The sequence below is a fragment of the Leuciscus leuciscus genome, assembly GCF_965113295.1.
Source record: "Leuciscus leuciscus genome assembly, chromosome: 9".
In the NCBI taxonomy this organism is placed as follows: domain Eukaryota; kingdom Metazoa; phylum Chordata; class Actinopteri; order Cypriniformes; family Leuciscidae; genus Leuciscus; species Leuciscus leuciscus.
Genome location: NC_138733.1, coordinates 28,886,123 through 28,914,087, shown reverse-complemented (window position 1 = coordinate 28,914,087; position 27,965 = coordinate 28,886,123). Strand labels below are relative to the sequence as shown.

Below are 27,965 nucleotides of genomic sequence, written 5' to 3'. Positions count from 1 at the left end.
GTAACCGCCATCGTAAACTCTCGACCTCTCATTCCTTTCTCATCTGATCCCGACTGTCCCTTCATTCTTTCACCTGCTACACTCCACACCCAGACTGGATCTCCACCTATCCCTCCTGGAAGCTTTGGCAAGTCAGACTTGTACAGACGCCAGTGGAGACAGGTGCAGCATCTTTCTAATGTCTTTTGGCACCGCTGGAGAACTCAATACTTGCCAACATTGCAAGATCGAAGAAAATGGCAGACGAACAGGCCAAATCTACAAGTAGGAGATCTTGTACTTCTAAAAGACAACCAAGCCAAAAGATGCCAATGGCCCATTGGAGTTGTGATCAATACCTTCCCCAGTCGAGATGGAAAAGTCAGGAAAGTAGAGATAAAAGTTGCTGCTGGGGGTACGTGCAAAACTTTCTTGAGACCAGTTACAGACACTGTACTTTTACTTCGCAACTCCAATGAATGTAGCCAACGGTCCTAAGAATTAAGGGTGACGTCCTATGGACGTCAGGCGGGGAGTGTGCTGGAGTAGTTTTCTCTCCCTCCAGCAGGAGGCGTTGTAGTTGTTACGAGTGTTATGTTTAACCTTTACTAGCTTGAGAGTTAGAGAATCAGCACATGTTGAAATATGGCTGACAGCAGAATCCACTTCTGACGTGATCTACATTCGTCCTTCTTTGTTGTCCTACAGAAAGCATTGCTTGTGAGTATTTTATGTTTAATATGAGTCTTGAAGACAATATTCGTGAACATTTATGTTAAACAAGATTATATGTGATAGTTTTTAGTTTTGATGAATGTTAGCCAGACTTTGCATAAATACATGTGAACATACATTAGAATACAGTCTACATGCTGTTTATTCATTTCTTTTTGTAGTTTCACTCTGTCGATAATTGAAGGATACGTCAATAAAAGGACATCACACCTGTCAATTGTCGAGGAGTTTATCTATCTGCATAGCTGTGTCTGAGTCTAACAGTGAGGGCAGAATAGTATAGCTTCGTATACCTTTTAGGCTACTTATACTTGGCTATTATTGATCAATAAAATTGAAATTTAACAAAAAGAGACAGGGTTGTGTCATTTTATTTTATATAACGTTAGCCTATGTAAGAATATTTTAAATTATTTTATATATACATTCTTTTCACTGTGTAGGCCTACATAAAATAAAATGACAAATCAATTTTTTTTAAATGTCAGTGTAATGATCAATATTATAATGTTCCATATATTTTTCATATTGTCTGTACTATTCTGCAATTGATATTACATTGTATTTGCTGTTCTTATTATTATTATTGCTGTTATTATATTATACCACTTGCGATTATCAAACTATTATAGTTATGCTGTTAAATTATTGTACTATTCATAGTCACTATTTAACTTATTTGTCTGTCAATATAATCTATTGTTATTATTATAGTGTTATACATAAACTATATGCTATTATCAATATATTATTATTATTATTATTATATTATTATACTTATGATATTATATAATTAAACTATTCATTACTATTTCATTTGCTGTATACTGTTTGTTTATTTTATTGACTAAACCATTTACTATTACTTCTCACGTTATCTTATATATACCGTAACTACACCGTAGTTGTACCATATCATATGTATTACCATAAAGGATCCATCAGTTATCTTTGTTATTGCTAAAATCGGGTCAATGACAGAAAATGCTCTTTCCACAATATGAAAACTATTTCATTTAATGTGAACATTTAATTATATCTCAGTATGGGGGTCTTCACAATTATTATCCAAGAATAAAAAGCCAAATACATGACAAGCCTAGCTTTGACAATTCCTTATTAAAAAAAATATTTTATAAGTCTAACTATAGAGATTTTAAATAACTAGAGATGGAAATTTTTGTACACCACATACAAACAACTGAAATCGGTTGATAAATGTAACACCTATATGACACACCTTAACCCAACATGTGCCTGACAAAACCAGCTGGTATCATGCTTTGTGTATTACAGTGAAAGGATAACCATTAAAGTAATCCGTTTGTTCCAAACCTGTATACATTTCTTTATACTGCTGAACACAAAAAAAGATAGTTTGAGGTCTGTAAACGGGCCGCTTTGGGCAGCCATTGACTTTGTAGGGAAAAAATAAATACAAAAATACTATGAGTCAATGGCGGCCCGTTTACAAACTTTCTTTAAAATATCTTCCTTTGTGTTCAGCAGTACAAAGAAATGTAAACAGGTTTGGAACAACCAGAGGGTGACATTTTTGGGTTGAAACTGCTAACTAACATAAACTATGCAACTCTTACCTCAATTTGCCAGCGAACTAACGTTAGCAAAACGGCCTCGAGATCCTATCGGTGGTCTGTCATGTTATCTGAAAGGAAATAATATTAGCACTGAGGCAATGTTGAGAAATGTACAAATGTTATTCTGAATGGTGAAGTGGTTATACAATATTATACCTGTTTGAACACTCCTCTCCTCGTGGTCGTCCGCCATTAATCAAAAAGGAAATGATGGGCAAGAACCAGAAATTGGATCAACTCATCACCAGTGTCAATTATGTCAACTCGCTGTAATTATGCTGACTCCGACCACTGATTTACTCTGCAAGTGTTGATGCCATTCAAATCAACACCAGAATCAACACTTTTTAACTCTGATAAATTAACGCCATAAAAACAACTCTAAATTACACTGGATATTTCTCTGTGACAGTCGTAACCAAGACATTGTCCCTTCCCTGGAATGTAAGCTGATGGCTTTCAGTGGGAGGCTGGTCGGATAAAATAATTCAACTTTTTTTGTAGTAATCCAAGCTTTGTCATTTGAGCACTGTGCTTATTTGCTGAAGTTAAAATTAGGAGATAAAAGGAGATTAAATATCGAAATATAAAAGCGATAGCAAAGCGCGGAGCAGTAAGCAAGAGCGTCCGAACAGTAGCAGGAAGTGAGATGTGCTTGCCACACAGACATGAGACTTATGTCGGTAACACTTTATAATAACTGCATGCTATTAATCATTAGTTAAGCATTAGTAAACAGTTAATTCATCATTTACAAAGCATTAATAAACATTAACTGATTTATATGATTTATTCTTGATTTATAAACATATCTATAATGTTTTTAATAATTGTATTTTCATACTTTATTAATGATCATTTTATTATTTCTAAATTAAGTATTTCATTATTTACAAACCAGTTATTTAGGAGTTGTCAGTGGTTCATAAGATCACTTAGAAAGTGTAAGTAAATGAATATATCATCAATATATATATATATATATATATATATATATATATATATATATATATAATATATATATATTATAAATATATATATTATATATATATATATATATATATATGTCAAAATATCACTATTATTATGAAATATATATGAAAACACTTCATATTATGAAAACTGTTCATTTTCCTACAGGATTTGAAAGAGCAGTTATAAAGCAATGACATTATAAGTTTGTGTATTTACATTAATTGTTAACTGTCTGAGCCTGTTGTTTGTGAACAAATCATAACATATAATTGCAAATGAACAAAGTTGAGTCAAATATGTTTCTAGAACAGTGATTAAAAATGTTGATCTTTTAATATGATTTACTAAATTTTTTTGGGTGAAACATTTTTACACTTGGGTGAATATTGATTACATTTTTAAGCAGTGAAATCAATTACATACACTGTATTAACTGAGTAAATGTAAGTAAAACAAATTAAATAGATCTGAGTAACTGCAATTGGTACATTAACAAATAAAATTGAGTAGAAATAATTGCGGGGAAAACATTTAAAAACAAATATTTATGAGTAATATTAACTGTGTTTATATGCGAGTAATAATAACTTTTTTTATTTCCTTTAAACCTTTGTAAAAAATATTCCATACAACCACTGGTATAACTACATGACATTGGCCTTTATTGTCGATGAGTAGCCTACAGCAATACAGCATATTTTATACTATTTTTAACACGTATACAATATTGCCTACATTTAAAATCATGTAACAAACATTTTCGAAGTAAAAAATTAAACATTTAGGCCTAGACATTCAAGTAATTCAAGTGTAATCAACCGGTCTGTTATCCAATATACACCGGATCAGCGCTGGTTCCCGTTCCGGAGATGGACTGCCTCTGCGGGGGAACCTCTAACTTTACACCGCCGTCCTGCGTCACTCACAGCAGAAAGATACTGTGACGCGACTGACTCCATCACCTGCCAATAAACAAACAGTGCACAGTTCTGAGGACATTTTATCATCCAAATTAGTTATATTCATTATCTTTAGGAATATAGTTGTGTGTTTTTTATGCAAGGCGTTACAATCACGCAAAAAAAGACAGGCGCGAGTCTCGTTTAAGGTGAGTAACATTGCGTCTTTGTATGTTCTTTCGCATTAAATAAAATGATTTAAAGCACATTAATGATTATACAGATAAAATAAAACATACACACAACCTGAATTTCACAGAGGAAATGCACCAATTCTGCGCCGCTGAGAAGAGAAGAGGAGAACTGTTCTGGAGACTGAAGATAATTAAGACAGCGCGCCACTCAACCGTTGAGTTGTCGTCACGTCAGAGGGTGGGGGAGGGGTGCATTGTTTTAATTTAGTAAACTTAATCAATTTCTTATGCGTGTTAAATATTAATAATATTGATTTTATTTAAGTAACATTTGTGGTTCTTGAAACACATCAGTTTAATTATACAATCTTAAATATTGTGATGGAAATCTCACAAATATATTAGCGTATAAAGTGTATTTTAAATAAATAATTGGTTAGTCAAATACTAAATTATTTTAGGGAAAAACTTCAAACTTAAACATAACTGTAAATTTCAGACAAAGTTAATTGTTGGAGTTTTAGTCAATTATTTAGGTATGTTCAACTCAAACTATCAAGTAAATGATATTCAGAGATTTTATTAAGTTAATAAAGTTAATTATTACTGTGATATTTACTAAGCCACTGAAGCATAAGAATCACTTCGACATTTAGGAAAGTTTTATGTTTGTAGGTTAAGAATAGAACTGTTGTATACCATAGTAGTACTAGTACTGTGATAAAGTTTAGAGAAATTGTCACAAATGAAAATGAAATCTGGGGCCCGTTCTTCGTACGTTGCTTGAAACATCCGAGATCAAATGAGACATCCAAGATGATATCATCGTGGTAATCATGATCTGGCTAATTAGGTTCTTCGAACACACCTGCCGGCTATGATTAGTATCGCTGGATTGAGTTAGTGAGATAATTGCGCGTTCATGCGCTGGTTTAAAAGGGGATATGTATCGATAGTAGAAACATTGATCAGCAACGCTGCTATTGGCTGCTCAGCGTGGCCAAAGAGCGCGCTCAGTTTTTCTCCTCAGCAGAGCAAGAACTAATAGTCGAAGTTTATTCGGAATTTTAATGTTTAATTAAAACGCCAGGGAACACCTCAAAGTCTGCAAAAGCCAGGAGAGAGGGCTGGCAAAAAGTAGCAGACAATTTAAATCCGTTAGAAGTGGCCATGTTAGATGTCTTTTATCACTTAATAGCCTATATATTTGTATTTTAATAATTGCATAATTACTTTGTTCATTGTAATGTCAGAGTCACCACACTAGAACATGGGAACAAATAAAAGTGAAGTACAAAAATATTCTACATAATGGTAATTTTTAGTTAGCCTATATTATAGTCTCTTTTATTAAAGACACTGTTAAATAAATGGTTGTCTGTTTATAAAAGCAACCAAGAAAAAGGCTGAGAAAAAAAGAAGGAAAGATCTTAGTAGCCTACACTGTAAAATAATTTTTGCTGCATTAAATTAAGGCCGTATAGTCATTTCAACTGTTAAATCTTGAGTAATGATGAATTGCTTTGACTTGAAAGTGAAAACTGATAAACTTATGTTAATGTAAAAATATTTTGTCATGAGTTATTGATCACATTTTTCCAGAGTGTAGTTCATTGTAATGACATTGTGTTTTCCTCTTTTGTGCACTTTTACATAATACACCAACACTTGTATCTGTTCCCAAGAAAGTGGTGGCTGAAATATGTGCAGTAAGTGGACATTTTCTAACTTTCCAAAGGAAAGAAAATAAGACTTTGTAATGTCCATTTGTTTCCATTGCACTGGACAGTGAATAAACCCTCTCAGATAACTGTCATATGGAGGAACTAGCCTACCTGCAAGTGCATAAATAACTTTACTTAATTTATACTTGTATGCTTTATGGCTGCAATATAAGTTGCAGGATTCCACATCTACAGAAAGGCCTACAGAAGAGTCTGCACAGACAGAGGAGACATAGGCCTACAGGTGGGCAGTGAATACCGGTAGGCAACTTTTCCTTTTTATTTGTTGCATGAGGCATGTGTCTAATATCTCTTGTTGCAGGCATTTGAACACTGGCTTTTCTTTACGAAGAACAATTGAAATAAAACTCAAGGAACTAAGTATATTTGTCTTTTATTAAACATTTAATGAAAAGGTTTTTTTTTTTTTTTTTTTTTTTTTTGCAATGTTGTGTAATATGGCACATGCAACGTGCAACCCTCAGACTTATCAGACACTGAAATCTTCCCTTTAGTTAGACAAAGTTCATTTCATTGTGTGCACTTGTCCTGGCTAGAGCTGCATTGTAACTGGTTTGGGTCAGGGAATGGGGTCATAAAACACCTGTCTGCAGGCAGGAACATGTCATAATCACCTATGAAGAAATGCAGTTCTGTTAGGATCAGCATAAGTGATATTTAATTGTGGAACTTTCCTTACCACTTTCAAATAATGTGCATAATGTGAATCTCTGAAAATTCTTAAGTCATGCACAGATCCTGGCCATTTTGCTTTCACATTTGTGATATGGAAGATTTTAGTCAACTGCCTTTTTTTTTATTTGATATAATATTACTAATGTGGAATATTAAGAATCACAATAGTAACTGGGCTGCACATTTACATTGTGAACCCCCTTTCTGATCACATAATCCCCTTCACTGAGGCCTTGATGGCAGTCTATGGTCTACCTATAGTCTATGGTACCAATCACGTTAGTGAAGCCTGAGTGACACATACTGTAATCGGCATGGTCATGATTGCATGATCTTCATAAAAAAATTATGATAGCCTAAAAAAACTGCTTTAAAAAAAACTGCTTTACAACATTGGGTCTTAAGTTACATTATTAATTTGTTGGAAACGCACATTTATTTTCGACTTGTCGGAGTCGGGCTTTAACTACAGCACAAACTGTTTGCATTGCCCTAAGATTATTTGCGAGTGGCTCTTTCCTTTACACTATTGGAGATGCGGAGAACTTGATGGAAAGTGCTGTCTGTCGTGTCATTCGGAGTTTACCTGTCGCTTTGAGGCTTAACCTCAAAAGGTTTTAGTTTTTTTGTGGCATTTCCAAGCCACTGAAGACCCAATGTTGTAAAGCAGGGTTTTTTTTAAAGCAGTTTTTTTTTTTTTGGCTATCATCATTTTTTCTGAAGATCATGCAATCATGACCATGCCGATTACAGTATATGTCTCTCAGGCTTCACTAACGTGATTGGTACCATAGACTATAGGCTACCATAGACTGCCATCAAGGCCTCAATGAAGGATATTAGAAAGGGGGTTCACAATGTAAATGTGCAGCCCAGTTACTATTGGGATTCTTAATATCCCAGATTAATAATATTATATAAAAAAAAAAGAAAAAAAAAAGGCAGTTGACTAAAATCGTCCATATCACAAATGTGAAAGCAAAATGGCCAGGATTTGTGCATGACTTAAGAATTTTCATAGATTCACATTTATGCACATTATTTGAAAGTGGTAAGAAAAGTTCCACAATTAAATATCAAGCTCACTGTATTACATACACTTATGCTGATCCTAACAGAACTGCATTTTTTCATTGGTGATTATGACATGTTCCTGCCTGCAGACAGGTGTTTCATGACCCCATTCCCTGACCCAAACCAGTTACAATGCAGCTCTAGCCAGGACAAGGGCACACAATGAAATGAACTTTGGCTAACTAAAGGGAAGATTTCAGTGTCTGAAAAGTCTGAGGGGTTGCACACCTGACAGGGCCTGTGACATTGTTACATGTGCCATATTATACAACACTGAAAAAAAAAAAAAAAAAAAAAACTTTTCATTAAATGTTTAATAAAAGACATATATGCTTAGTTCCTTGAGTTTTATTTCAAATGTTCTTTGTAAAGAAAAGCCAGTGGTCAAGTGCCTGCAACAAGAGATATTAGACACATGCCTCATGCAACAAATAAAAAGGAAAAGTTGTCTATACACTGTCCACCTGTAGGCCTATGTCTCCTCTGTCTGTGCAGACTCTTCTGTAGGCCTTTCTGTAGATGTGGAATCCTGCAACTTATATTGCAGCCATAAAGCATACAAGTATAAATTACAGTTTTTCTCGATTGTTTACACACATTTTCTGGTACTTGAGACACAATGACCACAACATGTAACTCATTCACCAACCACCTGAACCAATTCTGCTAAACTACAAGCACAATTCCTGCTTTACACTCAAACTGCAGTTCTAAAACACACTTTTTTCAAAACACTACACACAATTCTCTGCTTTTGGCACAATTTTCATGCAGAAAATCTCTTGTTTTCACAAGGAACACACTGCCATTCAAATATGCACACTGACTCATCACATGGGCAAACACCCGTCACACAGCTTTACAATTAGCAATCAGAGCTTTAGCATAAAAGGGCAATAGGTCAGCTCTTCAATGGTGCAATGGATGCCAACATTGGATTTTTTATTTTTTACTGTAACTGTATACAGTAAATTCTTCTGTTGTTTTGTATGTAGACCACTGTATGTACAACTTTGTGTTGGTTTGGGATGTACACTGTGTACATTGTTTTTGTGGGGAAAATAAAATATATTTGTTACCATGTATTTGTGTGTTCTGAGTATAAAAACAATATTCTCTAATATTTTACATCACACTTATGTATGTACTGTCTGTAGTAAGTGTAACACTGAACAAAAAAAGGCCTAAGTCATTATGATAAATGGAGAAGAAGTGTTTTCCATTCATCATAGTGTTTTACACTGAGCACATCAGTGTTCAACTGGTTCTTATAAATGTCTATTCATTTGATGGTTTGTGTGTGTCATTTGAAAACAAAATACCATTTTGAGAAGAAATAACATTGTTTTGAATGTAAAGTTTCATTTTGCAGGAGAATTGAGGGGTTTTGCCCATTGTGTGTGTTTTTTTGGATTTGTGTGTAGAGTTCTGAGAATATGAGGCATGCTTTCAGAAAATGTGTGTAAACAATCGAGAAAAACTGTAAGTAAAGTTATTTATGCACTTGCAGGTAGGCTAGTTCCTATGACAGTTATCTGAGAGGGTTTATTCACTGTCCAGTGCAATGGAAACAAATGGACATTACAAAGTCTTATACTTTCTTTCCTTTGGAAAGTTAGAAAATGTCCACTTACTGCACATATTTCAGCCACCACTTTCTTGGGAACAGATACAAGTGTTGGTGTATTATGTAAAAGTGCACAAAAGAGGAAAACACAATGTCATTACAATGAACTACACTCGGGAGAAATGTGATCAATAACTCATGGCAAAATATTTTTACATTAACATAAGTTTATCAGTTTTCACTTTCACAAGTCAAAGCAATTCATCATTACTCAAGATTTAACAGTTGAAATGACTATACTACTAAGATCTTTTATAAACAGACAACCATTTATTTAACAGTTCCTTTTATAGAAGAGACTATAATATAACTAAAAATTACCATTATGTAGAATATTTTTGTATTTCACTTTTATTTGTTCCCATGTTCTAGTGTGGTGACTCTGACATTACAATGAACAAAGTAATTATGCAATTATTAAAATACAAATATATAGGCTAATAAGTGATAAAAGACATCTAACATGGCCACTTCTAACGGATTTAAATTGTCTGCTACTTTTTGCCAGCCCTCTCTCCTGGCTTTTGCAGACTTTGAGGTGTTCCCTGGCGTTTTGATTAAACATTAAAATTCCGAATAAACTTCGACTATTAGTTCTTGCTCTGCTGAGGAGAAAAACTGAGCGCGCTCTTTGGCCACGCTGAGCAGCCAATAGCAGCGTTGCTGATCAATGTTTCTACTATCGATACATATCCCCTTTTAAACCAGCGCATGAACGCGCAATTATCTCACTAACTCAATCCAGCGATACTAATCATAGCCGGCAGGTGTGTTCGAAGAACCTAATTAGCCAGATCATGATTACCACGATGATATCATCTTGGATGTCTCATTTGATCGCGGATGTTTTAAGCAACGTACGAAGAACGGGCCCCAGGATTTAAAATGAAAACTATTGATATGTGATAATAGGTGTCACCGGGTGACGAATGGGAACTTCGAATAGAGAACGAGTCCCCCTGGGGAAACATTTCCGGTGTGACAACAGGCCGGTTCCGGCGGCCTGTCATGGCCGCCTATGTTGATGAGTAACAGCTGCAGTGGATAATCAAGCAACTATTGGAGCGTGTGTTGGGAACGGGTGATTTAAAAGAGCGGCCGTTTGAAGAGACAGGCGCGTGTGCAGGCAAGCAGAGCGGTCTCGATTAAAGTTGAGGTTACAGGAAGACGAGAGGCAGAGGCGGCGGCGGCGGGACAGCAGCAGCAGAAGTAAAGACGGTTGGTGTGGCGAGGGAAACGAGTGTGTTCTGAATTACAGATTGTTGGTTGAACTTGGTGTCTCCCTTTGAAAGTATCATCATAGTGGATTTGCCGGCCCCGACGAGCTGAAGTGAAGGTACACTTTTCACTGTTAAGCAGTGTTTGACGATTGAAGTGAGCATGTGTGAAGATTTAAAGTGGTTTGATGCATCATGCACGAGTATGGGGTAAGTTTGATGTTACCAGCACTCTGAAAGCTTAGTCGGAGATCGTCTAGTCCGGTGGGGTACCAAGAATTAATGTGAACGTAGAGAACCTGTTATCCGCCACTGTATTCTGCCTGCTGCCTTGTGGTAAGACTCAGTTATTAACTGCTGGATTCTGTACTCCCCATTGCTGTTCTGTGAACATAGAGAACCTGTTATCCGCCACTGCATTCTGCCATTGCTGCCCTGTGAGAACCTGTTATCTGCTGCCGCATGCTGCTGCTGTCCTGCGAAAGGAAGGTGACCCTCAGTTATCTGATGTTGTCCTGTGAAAAGAGAAAGCCCATTGTCTGCTGCTACCCACCTGTAGTCCCTTGTGTCCTGCCCACCACCTACTGTTGACTACTGCACTTCATCTGAATGGTCATCACCTTCTGCCTATTGTATATTGTTCATTGCTCACCACAAGAAGGTCCTGGTCCTTCATCCAATCCCCGTTGTCCTGTGAAAGAGAGGTGACACTCAGTTATCTGATGATGTCCTGTGAGAAGAGAAACCCCACCGTCTGCCGACCCTTACCTGTAGCCTCTTGTGTCCTGCTCACTACTTGCGTTGGTCTGCTGTCTGCCATGCTGTCCCTTACAATATTCTGTTGGAACATATAAGAATCACAGGTGTTTTTAGCAAACCTTTTCCATATGGGCATTGGGCACGCATCCAAAAATCAACAAGTTTTAATTTAGGTTATGACGGTTATCGTTGCCTGTAGCCTACAGCGACTTGCATGTACTCCCACAGGAGCTGTAATCTCGTGAGAAATGCAATACCTGGCAAAGGTTAATGTTGATTGAATAACATGCAGCGTTTGTACGCCCACGTATAAATCTAATTAATTATTATTCATAACGGATTATGATCAATAATTAATATTTTTATTTATTTTCATAATTTACTGTAGCAGAATCAATAGTATGATCATTTTATCAGTTCATCCAATGAACAGAAAGCATAAACAAGTATTAACCCTAGGAAATATAATATCTTCCTGGCCAAGAAAGAATTAATCCCCAGCTAACAATAAATTAAGAAATAATCACGGGTACAAGCATCGGTAAACTTAGATCGAAGTTCAAGACAATAGAATGTATAAACAGATTAACACAAGTAATCTCTTTGTTAAAATACGAACAATACTTTATTGATTATATACTAATACATAAAAACTAATATCTAACACACACACACATTCATACGAGTTGCAGAAGGAAAAAGAGTAAGGAAAGATTAAGTGTCAAGAGTGAGTTTAAGAGTGAGATGATGAAATCTCAAGTTTATGCACTTATAAGCCATGACCTGGAACGAACCATCAAATCATTAATTTAACCATTCTATCGTTTCTTAGACAGGTTATTAAATTTATATCAGTAGCCTACACCAGTTCAGCTTTTAGTCTGGAGATACTATACTTGCTGGTCCTTGCTTTGGGGATTCCCTTTTGTTGCGTGACAGGGGTTTTCCCGGTCCGGCTGGCCTCCTCGTGCTTGGATAAAGGTCTGTGGCGTTGATGTCGGATGGTTGAAAAGTCTTTGAAGTTGAAAGCGTGCGTTGCAGCCATGAATCGTGGACCGAAACTTTGCAGCAAAACTTAACTTAAAACCGAGACTCACAATGGAAAATAAAGGAAAACTTTAGAAAAGAAAAGACAACTTAGACGAGAGTAGTAAGATGGCTTGAATAAAGCTGTTGAACCCGTTCTTCTGATCTTAATTTGGGTTCTTTGTCTCTGCGTTTACATGGTTACTCGTCTGATTGAGATCTTCATCCTTTTTCTGCCCATCTCTCTTGAGAGTGGTAGCAGAGCGTTTCTTGGGGGTGAACCCAGAGAGCTAGAGTTAGAGAGCCGATCGAAGAGAAGAGTTAAAAGAGAGAAGTTTGTTTTGGGTCTAAGATTTTAAACTCAAAGTTTTCCAACCTCCAGGATGAGTTCTGGCCAATTAGACACTGGCTAAATTCAGGAGGTGGCATTCTTCTCAGTTCTGATCGTAAATTATCTTATCTGGGGGGTTTTCTTACTAACAGAGAGAACAGATGCCACAGTTTAGACATGATCAGTATTATAAGAATATGAAACATTTTACACAGATTTCAATCAAGCCATCTTTTGAATCAAGAGCATAGGATCATACTGATATGAAACACAACACACTTTCATTCAAACATCTAACAGTTATAACATTACATGAGTTATATGGTATCTAAGCATATTAAACGCACATATAAGTTGCAGACACAAAATAGAGTTATGTAGTTGCATGATGTTTGATTGGAAGTCCATTGAAAATTGTTCTTGAATGAGTTTTATGTATACTGTAGGAAAAATCTCAGTTTTCTGGTTTAGAGAGAAACGGACTCTGTTTGTTCGTTCAGAGGTCTTAAGGGGGAAGGGGTCAGGAATGTTGTGGGGGAAAACATCTGCTGGTATCGATCCGTCTTGCAAACTATCGAAGTTGACCAGTTCTGCCTTCAGTTAACCAATAAAAGTCTTTGGTTACAGACTCTCTGGAGCCTGGGTGAGTTATGGCCCTGGGATGTGAGACACTTGTGTGATGCCTTGGTCTCTGTCTTTCTCTTAACCAATCAGTAATTTGGCAACAAAGCTAGTTTTGACCAGTTATGTGTTAGTGCTGGGGGCTCTTTTAAATAGCCCGACTGGTTGGCGCCTGGACCCCATGACAAGATTGATGAGGATGGAGAAGTCCTGACCAAATCTTCCTCTTTGTTCGGCAGGAAGTGGAAAGTTTGAATTAATCTTCTGGAAAAAGATTAGTCTGCGTTTGGTTCATACCCATTGTCGCTACAAGCTATTGTGACATCTACTGGACATTTCGTTTACAGAAAAGAAACCCACTCGCATGAGCCGTTTCAATATTTGGGCACTGTGAGTAGCCCAGGCTATAAATAGGCTACTGTCTAAGATAAGAAAACCTTTATTTGTCCTACAGTGGGGAAATTGTATGCCTATGGACTACAGATCGAAGTTTAACTACTAGACCTATAGTTTAAATAAACATTCAAAAGGTAATTTAGTGTTCAATTGTTTAAGTAGAGCTAAACAAGGTAACAAAGGTAGTATAATAACACACAATGACAGGACATAACTGAATCAAAGTATCACAGAAGACCCAGGAACAGTATAACCTTTTATTGTTAATAATTACATATCTGAACAACAATTTTTCACTATTGATAAAATATGGTTTATTTATACTCCCAAATGTACATTTTTCATATCTACTAATCAATTCTCCTCATTTATATTCCTCAGATTCCTTAGCACTGGGATTCTTTCACCACCATGGCTGCTAGTTTCCACCTTGGAATTTCCACTGTGAGAGCTTCTACTACCACTTTCTGCTCTTTGTTCCAGATGTTCTGCAGAATTACTTTCACTATGTTACGCCTTGATGTTACTGGTGCTGCAGAGCCAAAGATATGAAGAGTGAAAGTTTCGTGCTTTATCGCAGGTAATTTTAAAGCTCTTACTGTGTTCTCACTGATGAAGCTTCTCTGACTGCCCCCATCCAGTAAGCAGCGAATGCTTTTATGTCCACCAGGTCCTTCTGCCCATGCTCTTAAAGTCTGAAGCAGCACAGTGTTCTGTTTAGTTGGCTATATCTTCATGGAATGTGAAGCAAATTAAGAAACTACATTGTCTTTGTTGTCAGTGTCTGAAGTGTGTCTGCCTCCACTAGGGCTGTACTGTCCCAGTCGATTAATTGGTCGATACGTTCTGGTTCGACCAAAATTCTGATTGGTCGATTTTTGGCCGCGTTCATTTCATCAGTTTTGCCGCGCTGAGGCGCGCTCATTTCATCAGGTGGAAAGCACTAACTGCTAATGGGGGTGTTTTCAGAGTGCCCTTGTTTCAATGGAACAGTCTGTCTTCAGAACACCCCCCTTGTTTTCACCTTTTTTGGATTAGCCCAACCTAAGAGAGAGCGATAACTATAGAAGGTTTGATGCTGAATATTTATTTAATTGTGAGCGTTTAATAGTCAGTCCTCTTCTAACATGTCAACAACAAAGAAATCGACAGTGTGGCATTTTGTTAAAATTGATAACAGGAAAAAGGTCGAATGCAAAGTTTGCAAGCAACAGTTTTCCACAGCTCGACGACAAACATGACATATCAATATCATCTGAAAGTGGTAAGCTCACTTGTCTGCGTTAGCTTGCCCTGTCTGTTTTTGAGTAGTCTATGAACATATCAGAATTTGCATATTTCAATGTTTTAGTGTGATAACCTAACTTTTTTATTTTTTATTTGGAGCCTAATGCGCAATTGCGCTGTGCTGTTGGTTGTGTTAGTTTTGAGCCTAGGATGCTTTATTTTTCAGTTATGCACTTTATTTCGTTTCTGCTCTTGATCTGGTTTGTTTAATAAATATTCTTTTTTTTTATTAAAGTGCACTCAGTGTTTATTAAGAGTAAAAGCTTTAAGTTAATAGTCTATTCGTGTCTCAGCTGCGAAGCTGAGCTCATGTTCAGCCTCGCTCGGTGCGAGGACATGCACGGTGAAATGATAGTGTCTGACAGTTATAACTTATTATTATAACATATGACAAAAATAATTGTCTAAATTATGTTGCATATTCCTCAACAGTTCTTGTGATGATATCACTAGTTGACAACATAGTACTATTTTCGGAAATCATAAGCTCTGATATTGCGCAGGTGCACGTGATGCAACGCTGTCAGAGCCGACAGACTGGAGTGTCAGACTCATTTCAGTGCAAAATAATTAGGTCAAAAACGATTTAATATACTGCAAATAGCCTACTAGTTTTTTTATGTTTATTTATAATTCATTTAGGCGGACAACAAGGCTACCAAGTACAGTGCGCATCTAATTAATTTAACGGGTTTTTTTTTGTTTTTTTTTACCGTCATTTTTAGTCGATTTTAGTCGATTTTTAGTCGAAAATTTCAGGACTTCAGTCGACCAAGATTTTCTTTGGTTGAGTACAGGCCTAGCCTCCACACTAGGGGTGGGAATTGCAGGGTACCTCACGATACGATCACGATACATGGCTCACGATAACGATAATATCACGATAATCAATATATCGCTAGACAATCCTATAATGAGACATCACGACATCTGTCTAACTATGAAAACAAAATGCCTGTCAAAAGGATAAGTGCAAGTTTTCTCTTTATTAAAGTCCAAATGGTTAGAAAACAGCACAAAAAGTTTTTCAGTCTGTAAATAAAATTTTACATTTAAAATAATTAAATAGACAAATCCATAGATGCATGCTTTCAAACGCTCCCGTGTATCTGTGTTGCGCTCGGTGAAGAGTGACACACACGAGCCGCGCAGAAAACGCGTGCTAGAAATAGAACCGGCGCCTATTTTTCATGCGATACACAGCGTGTTGGAAGTTTCCAGGCAAATACATATTAATAAATTACATTTTGATGTTTGAAAGTCTCTCAGTTTTGACATCAATGCATATATAATTGTAATTTAAAAAATAGGCCTAATTATCGATTTTCAAATATTGCCCCTGTCAATACAGAACGAAATATTTATTCTGTAGCCTATTTTGCCGTCAATACTGCCGTCGTTGTCTTTGCTGTATCAGTAGGCTATATATATTATGTTTAACATACAAATGTAGAGTGGTGGGCCGGGGGTGGGTGGCAATGTAAGTATCTGGATATTTGCCGCGGGACGAGGGCTTCGATTACCTCTCTTTTTTGACCATACATGTGTTTGCACCCCTGATTAAGGCTACAACATAGCCTATTTGTCCCATCAATGGTAAAGTGCATCCAGACTTTGAACTTAAACGTGGCTGGGGCATCTATTATTTTACTCACACTGCTGTCCATCATCCCGTTAAAAACAAGGTGTGTGCGCATCAACTAATTTGACTGTCGTTTAAACGTAAGTTTTGTAACCAACTAGTCTAAACGTAAAAATAAAATAAAAAACCTCAAGACTTGTGTAGCGCCCCTATTTTTGAGAATTTTCTGAAAATGACATACCCAAATACAAATGTCTGTAGCTCTTAAACCCTATGGTCCACATTCATAACTCTGATCTTTTTTTAAACTAGACCCTTGAAACTTTGTTACCCAAGAGTCATTATAACTCAAAGTAGCATAGGAACAGAGTGAAACAAGGTAAAATTTACATGAAAGTGACTCACGATTTCTTTGAATGAACTTCACTTAGGGAAAAATTTACTTTATGTTAAAGGCCTGTGTTTTATTTTTTACATACACGCAAACACAAAGTTTTCCATTGGTTTTGTACAGTACATCCTGTTCAAATAAGGTTAGATGTTAGAAACATGGTTAGTTTAATATACAGTTTAAAATTTCTACGACAATGTCCCACAATGCAGTACGATTGTGACGTCACCAAAAAATCTTGTCTAACCACCACAACAAACAACTCTATGATATATTAATTATATATATTTTTTTTATTTAAAACAACCCACACACACTATACATTTGGATGCTGCATTAAACAAATTCTTAAAGGGAATTTTTAAAAAATAATAAATCAACTCTTTAGCTGATTCCAAGTGATCAAGGGCTTAGGACGTTCTAATTCAGCCCATTGCAGGTTCCGCCAGTAGTGGGCACTCGTGCATCGTAAGCAATGACGTACTTCGGAGTGAACGAGACGGAGGGAAGTTAGCGAGTGAAGGGCATTACAGTTTTGGACTGGAACGCAGCTTTGATCGTTCTCTCTCCTCCACCGATACGCCCCCTTCTGCTGATTGGCTACATAGTTGTTGTTGTGTCGGTCTGACTAACTTCCAAACAGCATATTTCAAAAACGACTTACCCCACCTTTAATGATAACAAGCCTGTCTCCTTAGATTAAAAATAATGTCTAGTGCGGTGGCTGGGATATATACATTGTGGAAGAAATTGTATATGTTCGATATGTGTGTATTTTCTTATATCCATAGTAATTAGATTAATGTAAATGATACGAGAATTGCATGCGGAGTCCCATGATTCTCTGCTACATTGATGGAACAAAGAACTGTTATTAACTCTTATGAATGTGCGTACATGTATGACCGTGTATGACGTGTATGTGTGATTGAATGTATGACTGAGACAAAGGGCCTTTACTCAAGGGTAGTAGGATGCAACAATGTGTTAGTTATGGGACATGTTGTTCATTTAGCCACTCTGATGACATAGAGTGATTAAACTATAAAGGAGGAAGGATGCCCTCCCTTCACTGTCACACTCTGGAGCCATTCTGTATGACTGCTGGCCTTTTCTTGCAAGAAAATAAATAACCTTTAAAGACAATTGGTACATGTTTGTCTCTTATTCAGTGATGTAAAATTGTTTGCCACCACAACATAAACCTGCCAACATCCATTGCCATGATTTTTGGAATGACTTATCATGAGAGGAAAAAATTAGGTTTAGTCACATAATATCGGTTAATGGAAACGCTGTCGTTTCGCAATCGTTTTTTGGCGACATTTAGAAAATATTGGAAAAGTTTAGTGCAAATCTGTAATGGAAACGCGTCTGACAGGCACTCAGCATTATGGAAAAATCTCATTACAAATCGCACCGAGCCTCTTGAAGACATTTATTTATATACACAGACCAAGAAAGAAACCTAAACATATGCTAACAATGGGAATTTGCATTAATCACTGTCTCCAGAGTTTACACCTTTTGAGAACAGGATGCCATATGCCTGGAAGACACACCCTCCTATATAAGCAAGATATCTCTAAACTCTATAAACTTTAGTACCTTCTGGTTTACTACTTTGGGGATGAGACATTTGTACCTGTCGCACTGAGACATAGTGAATAGTGTTGTATGATAATTGTTCACATTAAACCATATCGATTTTTGGGTGAATTTCAGGTGATCTCAGCATGAGAGAGAGACGAAATGGGGAAGAGAGATAGTTGTAAATTGGGAGGTGATCAACTCAAGTGTTATCGTGTCTCGAATGTGGATGTTAATATAGCAAGAGAGTTCAGATGTTAATTTCCTTTGTTTTCGCAGAGAGTTGCCCACTCTTACAGTTCTTACAGTTTTTCCAGTCTTACACTTGCTTGGGGATCATCTAAGCTGTTGTCCACTGCTGCATCTGAAAATGAACAACAGTTACACTACTTTGTTGATGTTCTGTTATTTGATGTTGACACATCTTCATAGCATATACACTTTAACTTTAGTCTTTCTCACCTTGAGATTGGAGCATGGGCACTGCATCTGAAAATTAACAACAATTACTACATCGATTCTAATTACTACTCAAAATAAACAACAGCGACATTATATGATCCCTGCTGTCGATTCCTGTTGACACACTGTACTGTACACATTTTAAAACGTAAAATTTTCTCACTTGCTTGGGGATCATCTATTCTGTTGTCGGCTGCAGCATCTGAAAATGAACAACAGTTACTCGACTTTGTGTATGTTCTGTTTTTTTTATGTTGACACATCTTCATAGCATATACACTTTAACTTTAATCTTTCTCACCTTGAGATTGGAGCATGGGCACTGCATCTGAAAATTAACAACAATTACTACATCGATTCTAATTACTACTCAAAATAAACAACAGCGACATTATATGATCCCTGCTGTCGATTCCTGTTGAGACACTGTACTGTACACATTTTAAAACGTAAAATTTTCTCACTTTCTTGGGGATCTTCTATTCTGTTGTCGGCTACAGCATCTGAAAATGAACAACAGTTACACTACATTGTTGTTGTTCCCTTTCAGTCAGTCACGTTCTACGTACGCTGTACGACAGAATGAGCCCATTGGCGTGTGTGTTTTGCAGCTCGCGCTCTGCCCCACAACGCGGGTGTAAATAGGAAGTGGATGCAAGCACCAGTTGTCTTACCAATTGTGCAACGGCCTGTGTCGCGAGAGAATTGAGACATGCAAGTACGCGTCCTTCAGGTCGATTACTGAAAACCAATCTCGAGGACGGATGCATCCGAGAATGCATTTCTCATGGTCAGGGGTACCCTCGTGCATATCCATGAGTGCCTTGGCCTGGTGGACCTGCAGCAACACCATGGCATGCAAGGAGGAAGCGGCCTATCTACAGGCTTTGTAAGCCTTGCCCGTGAGAACGCACAAGAACTTACAGGCCTTGGATGGAAGTAGCGGTCGCCGGACACAGCTGCATCGTGACAGACCGCTCCACAAGAGGAATAGCCACATACGCTTTGGCCGATCCACCATCAAGGGTAGTGAGGGGGGAGGAGGTACCAAGCCTGTTTCGGACAGAAAAAGGTGTCGTCCATGACCTGGTAACCTCCTTATGAACCTCCGGGAAGAATATTAGAATTTATTAGGATTAACCCCTTGAGATGCATCATCTCGTTTTCGAGGGGGTCCTTACATACAATGTAACACAATTACAACTTAAAAAACATAACAAGATTACAATTAACAGTACATCAACAAACAAGCAAACAACAAAACACCAACAATAATAATAATAATTTAAAAAAAATAATAATATATACATAAAATAAATACTGATCAGAAAATATCATTTTAGATCAACATCAATCACAAATATATATAAATATAAACATAAGCAACAGTAAACATAACAACAACAATGACAGTTTCAATGATAACATGTGCAGTCCACTTTAAAATAAGATAATAAAGATTGTTTAAACAACCGAAATGATGTAATGGATCTACTGTCTGCAGGTAAATTATTCCAGTCAATTGGTGCTTTAAACAAAATGCTCTTTTGCCAATTGTGTTTTTTGCACGAGGAACAAGAAAATAAGTCTGGACAGAATGCCTAACTTGGTGGTTTGAAGAAAAGGGTACAAAGTATTGTTGTAGATAACTAGGATAATCAAAATAAATACATTTAAATATAAATTGAAGCCAATGAATCTGCCTTCTCACACACAAAGATGACCACTGGAGTGCATCATACATTGTACAGTGATGAGTGTAAAAAGAACATCCTAAAACAAATCTGCAAATTCTATTATATGCTGTATTAAGCGAGGCAAGATCAGCTTTTGATGCCATCTGATAAACCACATCACAGTAATCAAAGGACGGAAATATTAATTGAGAAACAAGTTTCTTACGAACTCTATTAGAAAAGCAATTTCGAGATCGATGCAAAATACTCATTCCAACATTGACTTTGCGTAAAACATGATTAATGTGTGGTTTAAAAGAAAGTTTAGAATCAAGCCATACACCAAGATATTTAATAGTATCAACTCTATGCAAAGGAGTACCGTCTTTACATGATACAACACAAGAACAGGTTTTGGAATTAAGTTTATGTCTAGAACCAAAGATCATAGTATATGACTTGGTTTTATTAAGCACTAATTTATTGGCCAAAAGCCAATCTTGTAAGGTATTCAAATCCGATTGAAGAAATAATTGAATTTTTATAGAATCAGAATTAGATGTATACTGTATATGACAATATCATCCGCATAAAGCTGAACCTGACAGTTTTTGAGAAGTAATGGTAGATTATTTACATAAATAGAAAAAAGAAGTGGTCCCAAAACTGAACCTTAAGGCACACCTCTTTGTTGAATCAGAAGATCAGATTTATTCCCATTTAGGACACATTGTTTTCTGTTATGCAGATATGAATTAAACCACAAAACTTTTTAGAAAAACCAATAGCATGAAGTTTATCTAAAAGCAAATAACGGTCAACCAAATCAAAAGCTTTGGTTAACCCTTGTGCTGCATTAGGGACATTTTTGTCCTTTTCAGTTTAATTTCTTTGACCATTTTGGCTGGTTTAATGCAAATGGTATGTAATTTGGCAAAATTGAATTTTTGGATAAATTCCATTTTGCATAATATGTATAACACACACTGTGTAGATCAAATAGGAACACTCAGCACCATAATGGCCAAAAATGTCCCATTGAAACCCATTAAAACGTTGTTTAAAGCCGGGGCCGTCATTAATACATGAATCATGATTTATGTTGAAACATCCTTTCATTTTGAAGCAAAAGCATTATATTTGCATTATATAGTGTATTCCACCAGATGACATCTCTACATAGGTATTCACTATTGGGGGAAATGCACGTTATTTTCCTGGTTTCCACTAGGGGCACTATTGACTGTGTTATGAAGCATTTTAATGGCTCAATGATCTAAAATGATGTTTCTGAGTATGTGTGGATGTCTGAGAGCAATGTGTGTCTGCGTTGACAAAAGTGTGTGTGTGTGTGTGTGTGTGTGTGTGTGTGTGTGTGTGTGTGTGTGTGTGTGTGTGTGTGTGTAGGGCCTAAATATAATACATGGTGTTTAGGCGAGTGACAAAAATCATAATATCCTGAAGGTCATATTTTACCCTTTCTGTCTATACTCTCTCTCTCTCCCTCTCTGTGTGTGTGTCGGTGGTGTAGGATGTATGTGTAGGCATGTGTGTGTGTGCATTTAGCAAGAGAAAGCGCTTCACACTGCATTGTTTTCTTTCGGTTTGATTTGGCTGAACAATGACCCCATTTTGTTTTCAAGTTTTTGATATGTTTGATATGTTTATACTTATAACATACATTGACTTGATGCAACCTGGACACATCATCAGTGATGTTACCTGGGGTCACGGAATGTTTCGGGTCTTTCGAGCATCATACACTCTCACCCAGGCGACCCAGCCGGGGTTGATCAGTCCCCAGCTTGTATCCAGGTAGCCCTACCCCACCCATGGTTCTCCTCTCCTTATCCACAGCCACCTTGAGGCAACTTCTACTGACTCCGTGACCTCCTTGATGGCCCTTCGCTTACTGGCCCCTATGATGCCCAGGATGTTATAGGCCCTGCAGAGAGACTGGCCAGCAAACCCGCTGCATCCCACCTCGATAGGCTCACACTGCGCTCGCCACCTATTGTTCCGACACTCCTCCACTAGCTCAGCGTATTTTGCCCTCTTCCTCTCATTGGCCTCCTCAATACGGTCCTCCCAGGGTACGGTGAGTTCTAGGAGAACGATCTGCTTGGAGGTCTCTGAGATAAGTAACATGTCAGGCTGCAGTGTTGTGGTGGCGACAATTTCTGGGAATTTCAGTTGCTTCCCCAGGTCAACTTTCAACTCCAAGTCTCGTGCTGTTGCTATAGCAGGCCAGATGAGGCGGCCCTGGCAGCTAGTGGTGGCTTCTCCCCAGCCCGGACAAAAGCAATGGTGTTCTTCACTGGGCGAAGGCGCTTGCAGTGGCCAATTCCACAGCTGATGGTATTTGCTATGGCCTTCAGGACTTGGTCATGGCGCCACCAGTAGCGGCCCTCGCCCAGGGCCTTCGAACAGCAGCTGAGGATGTGCTCCAGGGTCCCCCTCTTCAGGCAGAGGTTGCAGGCTGGTGAATCCACCAATCCCCAGCTGAACAGGTTGGATGGGCTCGGTAGTACATCGTAGACAGCCTGGATCAGGAACCGTATTTCGATGAGGGTCTGCTTTCCACAGCTCTGCCCATGAGACTCTGCGGTCCACTGCATGCTCCCATTTTGTCCAGGCTCCCTGCTGCCGCATTCCAACCATCCTGCTGGTCAATGACCCCATTTTGTTTAGAAGTTTTTGATATGTTTGATATGTTTAGAGAATTTAGAAAAAAAAAAATTCATGTTCACGGTGATCTTGTAGTTTTGCTTTCTTTCTAGAGCAAATTTTGATATTTAAGGAGACAGGCACAGGTTATAGTCACCTAGTAGAAATCAGGAAAATGTAAATTATATGAAAAATGGTACCAACTGGTGGAAAACAGTAAAAAGTAAATATTTTACAAGGCTTGGTAATAACAGGGTATTTGAATAGAAATTATGATTTTATGATATTATGACAGTGGGTTCAAAAATTGATATTTTAATGGGTTTAAATAGGAACAAATTTGTCCTTAACGCGCTATGTGTGATTGTTTTTTTTTTTTAAATCTGACGTAGCACAAAAAATAAAAATGCACCAAAAAAAATGTTGCTGCTAATCTTTGACATATTTAAGACTGTGATAATCCAAAGCCAAGGTTTTCACTTTGCATTTAGTATATGGAAAATAATTCAATTTTTGTGTTTTTTCCTCTTATACAAATTGATGGTATCGTCACCAAAACTGGAATTTAAATGGTTAAAATCCTGAAATTAAATAAATATTTGGTAGGTATGATGAGGACTGATGCTGGTTAAAGATTTAACTCAGTGAAAGTAAAAAAAAAAAAATATATATATATATATATATAGTTTTATGGTAGTGTTTAGAGTGGACATTTTTGTCCCTTAATGCACTCAACGTCATAAAATATATAATATAGCACAAGGGTTAAATCAAGACAAATAGCACCTGTGAGCTTGCCATTATCTGAAGTTGAAAACACATCATTAGTAAACTTAAGTAATGCAGTAGTTGAAGAATGATTAGACCTAAAACCAGATTGAGATGATGATAGAATTTTATCAATACATAAATAATTTGAAAGTTGTTTATAAATTAATTTTTCAAAAACTTTAGATATAGAACATCTAATAGATATTGGTCTATAATTATTGAGATCAAATATCACCTCCCTTATGAAGTGGAGTAATGCGAGCACATTTCCAGATCACCGGCAACTCACATATAGAAAAAGAAAGATTAAATAAATCAGCAAGTGGATACATAAGAATATGAGAAGATCATTTAAGATACCTATTTTCAGTTCCATCTAATCCAGCACCACTAGTCACTTTTAATTCATCGATGGCATTCTGAGCATCAATTGGTGCAATCTTCCCAAATGAAAATGAACTATTACAAGATGCAGTCTCGTTAAAAGTATCAGTATTCAAGTAAGAAACAGATACTAAAGTAGACCAGACTGAAGAAAAATGCTGATTAAATTTGTGCGCAATACATAAGGAGTCATGTAGTATTGTATTATCAACTCTAATTTGATTAATTGAATGTTTATTTGATGTGCTACTAATAATGTTTTCAATTTTATTCCAGAATTGTTTAGGATATTTATAATGAAAAGAAAGACATTCTTTATAATAATTAGACTTTGCATTTCGAGATTTTGTCTTGCTCAAATTTCTCAAATGCCTATAGACTTCCCAATCAGCATTACTTCTTGTCTGACGAAATGTTGTCCATGCTTTGTCTCTTTGCCTAAAGAGACTAATAAGTTCCGAATTAATGCAAGGAAGATGATTGCCCTTAACCCTAACAGTTTTCCAAGGTGCATGCTTGTCCACAACATTTATAAACTCGGTATAAAAAAAAATCCCAAGCGCCTTGTACATTAGGAATTAAATGATATCTATTCCAGTTAATAGAAATCAGATCATGAATAAATAAATCTAAATTCAATGTTGTATATTGTCTGATTTTAATTAATCTTGGTGGCAATTTAAGTATTTTAATTTTCCATACGCAAAATATAATAGAATGATCACTAAAGCAATCAGACATAACACCTGCCCTTAAAAACCTATTTGGGTGTGAAATAAGTATCCAATCAATAAGAGATTGTGTTCGAGAAGTATTCTAGTAGGCTCAGTAATTAATTGGGTAAGATTTAAACTATTAAATAAATGTTTCTCTTTATCATATGACTTATCCAACCAATTCTTATTGAAGTCACTTATGGCTCGTTTCCACTGAGCAGTACAGTACGGCAGGGGCGTAGCCATCATTTCAAAAGTGAGGGGGACAGAATGTCAAGTGTAATACCAGTTTTTTTCAGACTTTTGTTGACAGGTTTTTGCTTAATTGGCTTAATATGCTATTTATTTTTAAAACAATAAAACAGAAAGAAAGAAAGATGTTCATTACTTTATATTACACATGCAGGGTTTTTCCTGGCTCAAAACTATAGGCGGAAGTGGTAAAATCCTGATCATGCATTTTAATAATAAGATAATTAAATTTGTATTTTTCATAGACCATCATATAGCCACTGTGTTTGTGGGTGGAGCTCGGTACCCCTAGGGGGGTCCGGGGGCATGCCCCCCTGGAAGAAAATTTGTACATTTTAAAGATAAATTCAATAATCTGGTGCACTTTGAGTCACCCGAATCTGCTGTTAAAAATAAATAATCCACCCGCCAACCGCCCAAACCTATGATGGTATCTGATCATCACATTACAATTATTCAAACTACAATTATTACATCACTGTTGGAAAACACTCTTATCAGAATACGTTTTTTACCTTTATAAAGGGCATTTTTTCCTTCATTTTATTAAATGTAGCCTATGCTCCATCTTTCATTCCAAATTGAAACTTTGTTACCGTCAGTGTAATAGGCTATCAATCGCCACTTAACATTAAATTAAATTAAATCAGAATCATCCTTGCATTATCTGTGATTCCCTATTTATTATTAATATAATACTATTTATTATTATCTATCTATCTATCTATCTATCTATCTATCTTACTAAACTAAAACTTTCCAATTGAAAACCTTCAAACTTCAAGCTTTTAAAACTACTTCAAACTTTCTGGTTAGGCTTTTTCAAGAGAACTTAAAGTTTGTCATCATGTACACATGTTACAACGCTGCCTGATTCAAGCAGGTTGTTAATGCATGAAAATACAAATTCAGCATTAGGCTAACAATCACCATGTTTATTCTAATTTGAAGGGCTTTGATAACATCTGTGAAAATAAAAGACATTACGAATAAAAAAAGATTGAAAATAAACGCACGTTTGTGCGGGTAGTGAATATTTTCAATTTACAACAAAACTTGTTAATTATTCAACAAGAGAAATAGGCAGAGTTATTCATCATTGTGCAACACAATTCGGATACCACATGACAACTTACTTACAGCGCTTGACTTTTTCGTGAAAAAGGATCGAGTGAAGACTGAAGAGTTTTTTGCCGTTTTGAACTCATTGCGACCTCTATGAAAAAAAATGGATTGGGCGCGGGTGCGAGCATGACGAGTCGTGATGCACGAGTGACTGATTACCATGGAAACGTGAAAGTCACGTATGTAGATAGACTTGACTCTTTGGATTTTAAATCTCGATGTAGGCTATACACACCCGCGAAAACCTCAGCTTGTCGTGGACACACTTGCCCTATGAAAAAGTGCGGGGGACGAATTTACATTTTATAAAAAGTGGGGGGGACACGTCCCCCGCGTCCCCCGCGTAATCTACGCCCATGCAGTACGGTACGGTACAGTACGGTACGGTTTGGGTCTGTTAACCATGATCTGGCTAGCGTTTCCACTGCCAACAGTACCTGTCGGTACACGATCCGTTCCACCTGCACGATCCGTTTCACGCATGTGTAGTAGACGCAGTAGAAAACGCACATGCGCAAATGATAATTCTGTTTTGCTACGATTTACGACACTGCACGATCTGTTCCACGTAGTTCTTTCTTCATGTAAGTGCAGATTGTCTAGGCAGAAATGCATATTATTTAAAAAAAAGAAATGCATATTATGTTCCTTATTGTCTTCTGTAAACAACATTGAAGGAATTCACATTAATGTACCAACTCACAACTCCTTTATTATTTTTGGATTGGCAACCACGTAAACACATCGTAATGCATAGCGTAAGCTACATTTAAAAGCATCAAAATAGACCCGCTGTGAAATGTTAAACACAATACAACGTTACACAAATATGCCGCAAGTTGTGCCATCGCATGCGTGGTTCCGATAGTGTAGGAAAACCGTGACGTTTTCTACTACGTAATTACGCGCATGCGTGTACGGATCGTGCAGGTGGAACGGATCGTGTACCGACAGTACCCTTACTTGATAGGCGTGGTGTTTTGATCGACGTCATTTTCGCGCGAAGAAGAACATAGTAAACTAATGGATGACATATACAGCAGATCTTGTTCTTGCTCCTCGACATGTTTGTCACAAGAAGACAAGCGCCGACATTAGGCTTTTCTCAATATTAAGTACGCAAAGTTTGTACTTGCCATGTGCGACTCACTCCTATATGCACATGGTACAGCGCGTTCTTGAAAGCGTCACTCAGCTCGCTCTACTCATCT

At 37.0% G+C, this 27,965-nt stretch overlaps 1 protein-coding gene and 2 long non-coding RNA genes across 12 annotated transcripts in view; 1 reads left to right on the top strand and 2 right to left on the bottom strand.

Annotated features, from left to right (window-relative positions):
- LOC309505700 overlaps nt 1-6,488 on the top strand; it is a 95,249-nt gene extending 88,761 nt beyond the window's left edge. The window contains exon 2 of the long non-coding RNA XR_014208558.1: nt 5,234-6,488. This is a non-coding gene — a long non-coding RNA (uncharacterized lncRNA). The remainder of the gene's footprint in view (nt 1-5,233) is intronic.
- LOC309505695 lies at nt 3,929-5,235 on the bottom strand. Its single transcript, XR_014208553.1, has 2 exons — nt 4,493-5,235; nt 3,929-4,249 (listed from the first exon to the last, which is right to left on the bottom strand). It is a non-coding gene; the product is annotated as an uncharacterized lncRNA (long non-coding RNA).
- Nucleotides 6,489-13,772: 7,284 nt separating the features above from the next.
- Nucleotides 13,773-27,965, bottom strand: part of LOC309505674 (uncharacterized protein) — a 28,092-nt gene continuing 13,899 nt past the window's right edge. For 4 of the 10 annotated variants that reach the window (XR_014208530.1, XR_014208531.1, XR_014208532.1 and 1 more), the window contains 6 exons: nt 19,628-23,663; nt 19,465-19,491; nt 19,327-19,365; nt 19,164-19,190; nt 15,943-19,065; nt 13,773-14,650 (listed from right to left, as the gene is read on the bottom strand). Coding sequence is in view for 5 of the 10 variants with exons in the window: in XM_082179144.1 (XP_082035270.1) it covers nt 19,004-19,065; nt 19,164-19,190; nt 19,327-19,365; nt 19,465-19,491; nt 19,628-19,666; nt 20,088-20,216 (323 nt within the window). In the remaining 5 variants the exon portion in view is untranslated. Of the gene's footprint in view, nt 14,651-15,942; nt 19,066-19,163; nt 19,191-19,326; nt 19,366-19,464; nt 19,492-19,627; nt 23,664-27,965 lie in introns of those variants that run through there. The other 6 variants (XM_082179144.1, XM_082179145.1, XM_082179148.1 and 3 more) reach the window with 3 other exon arrangements.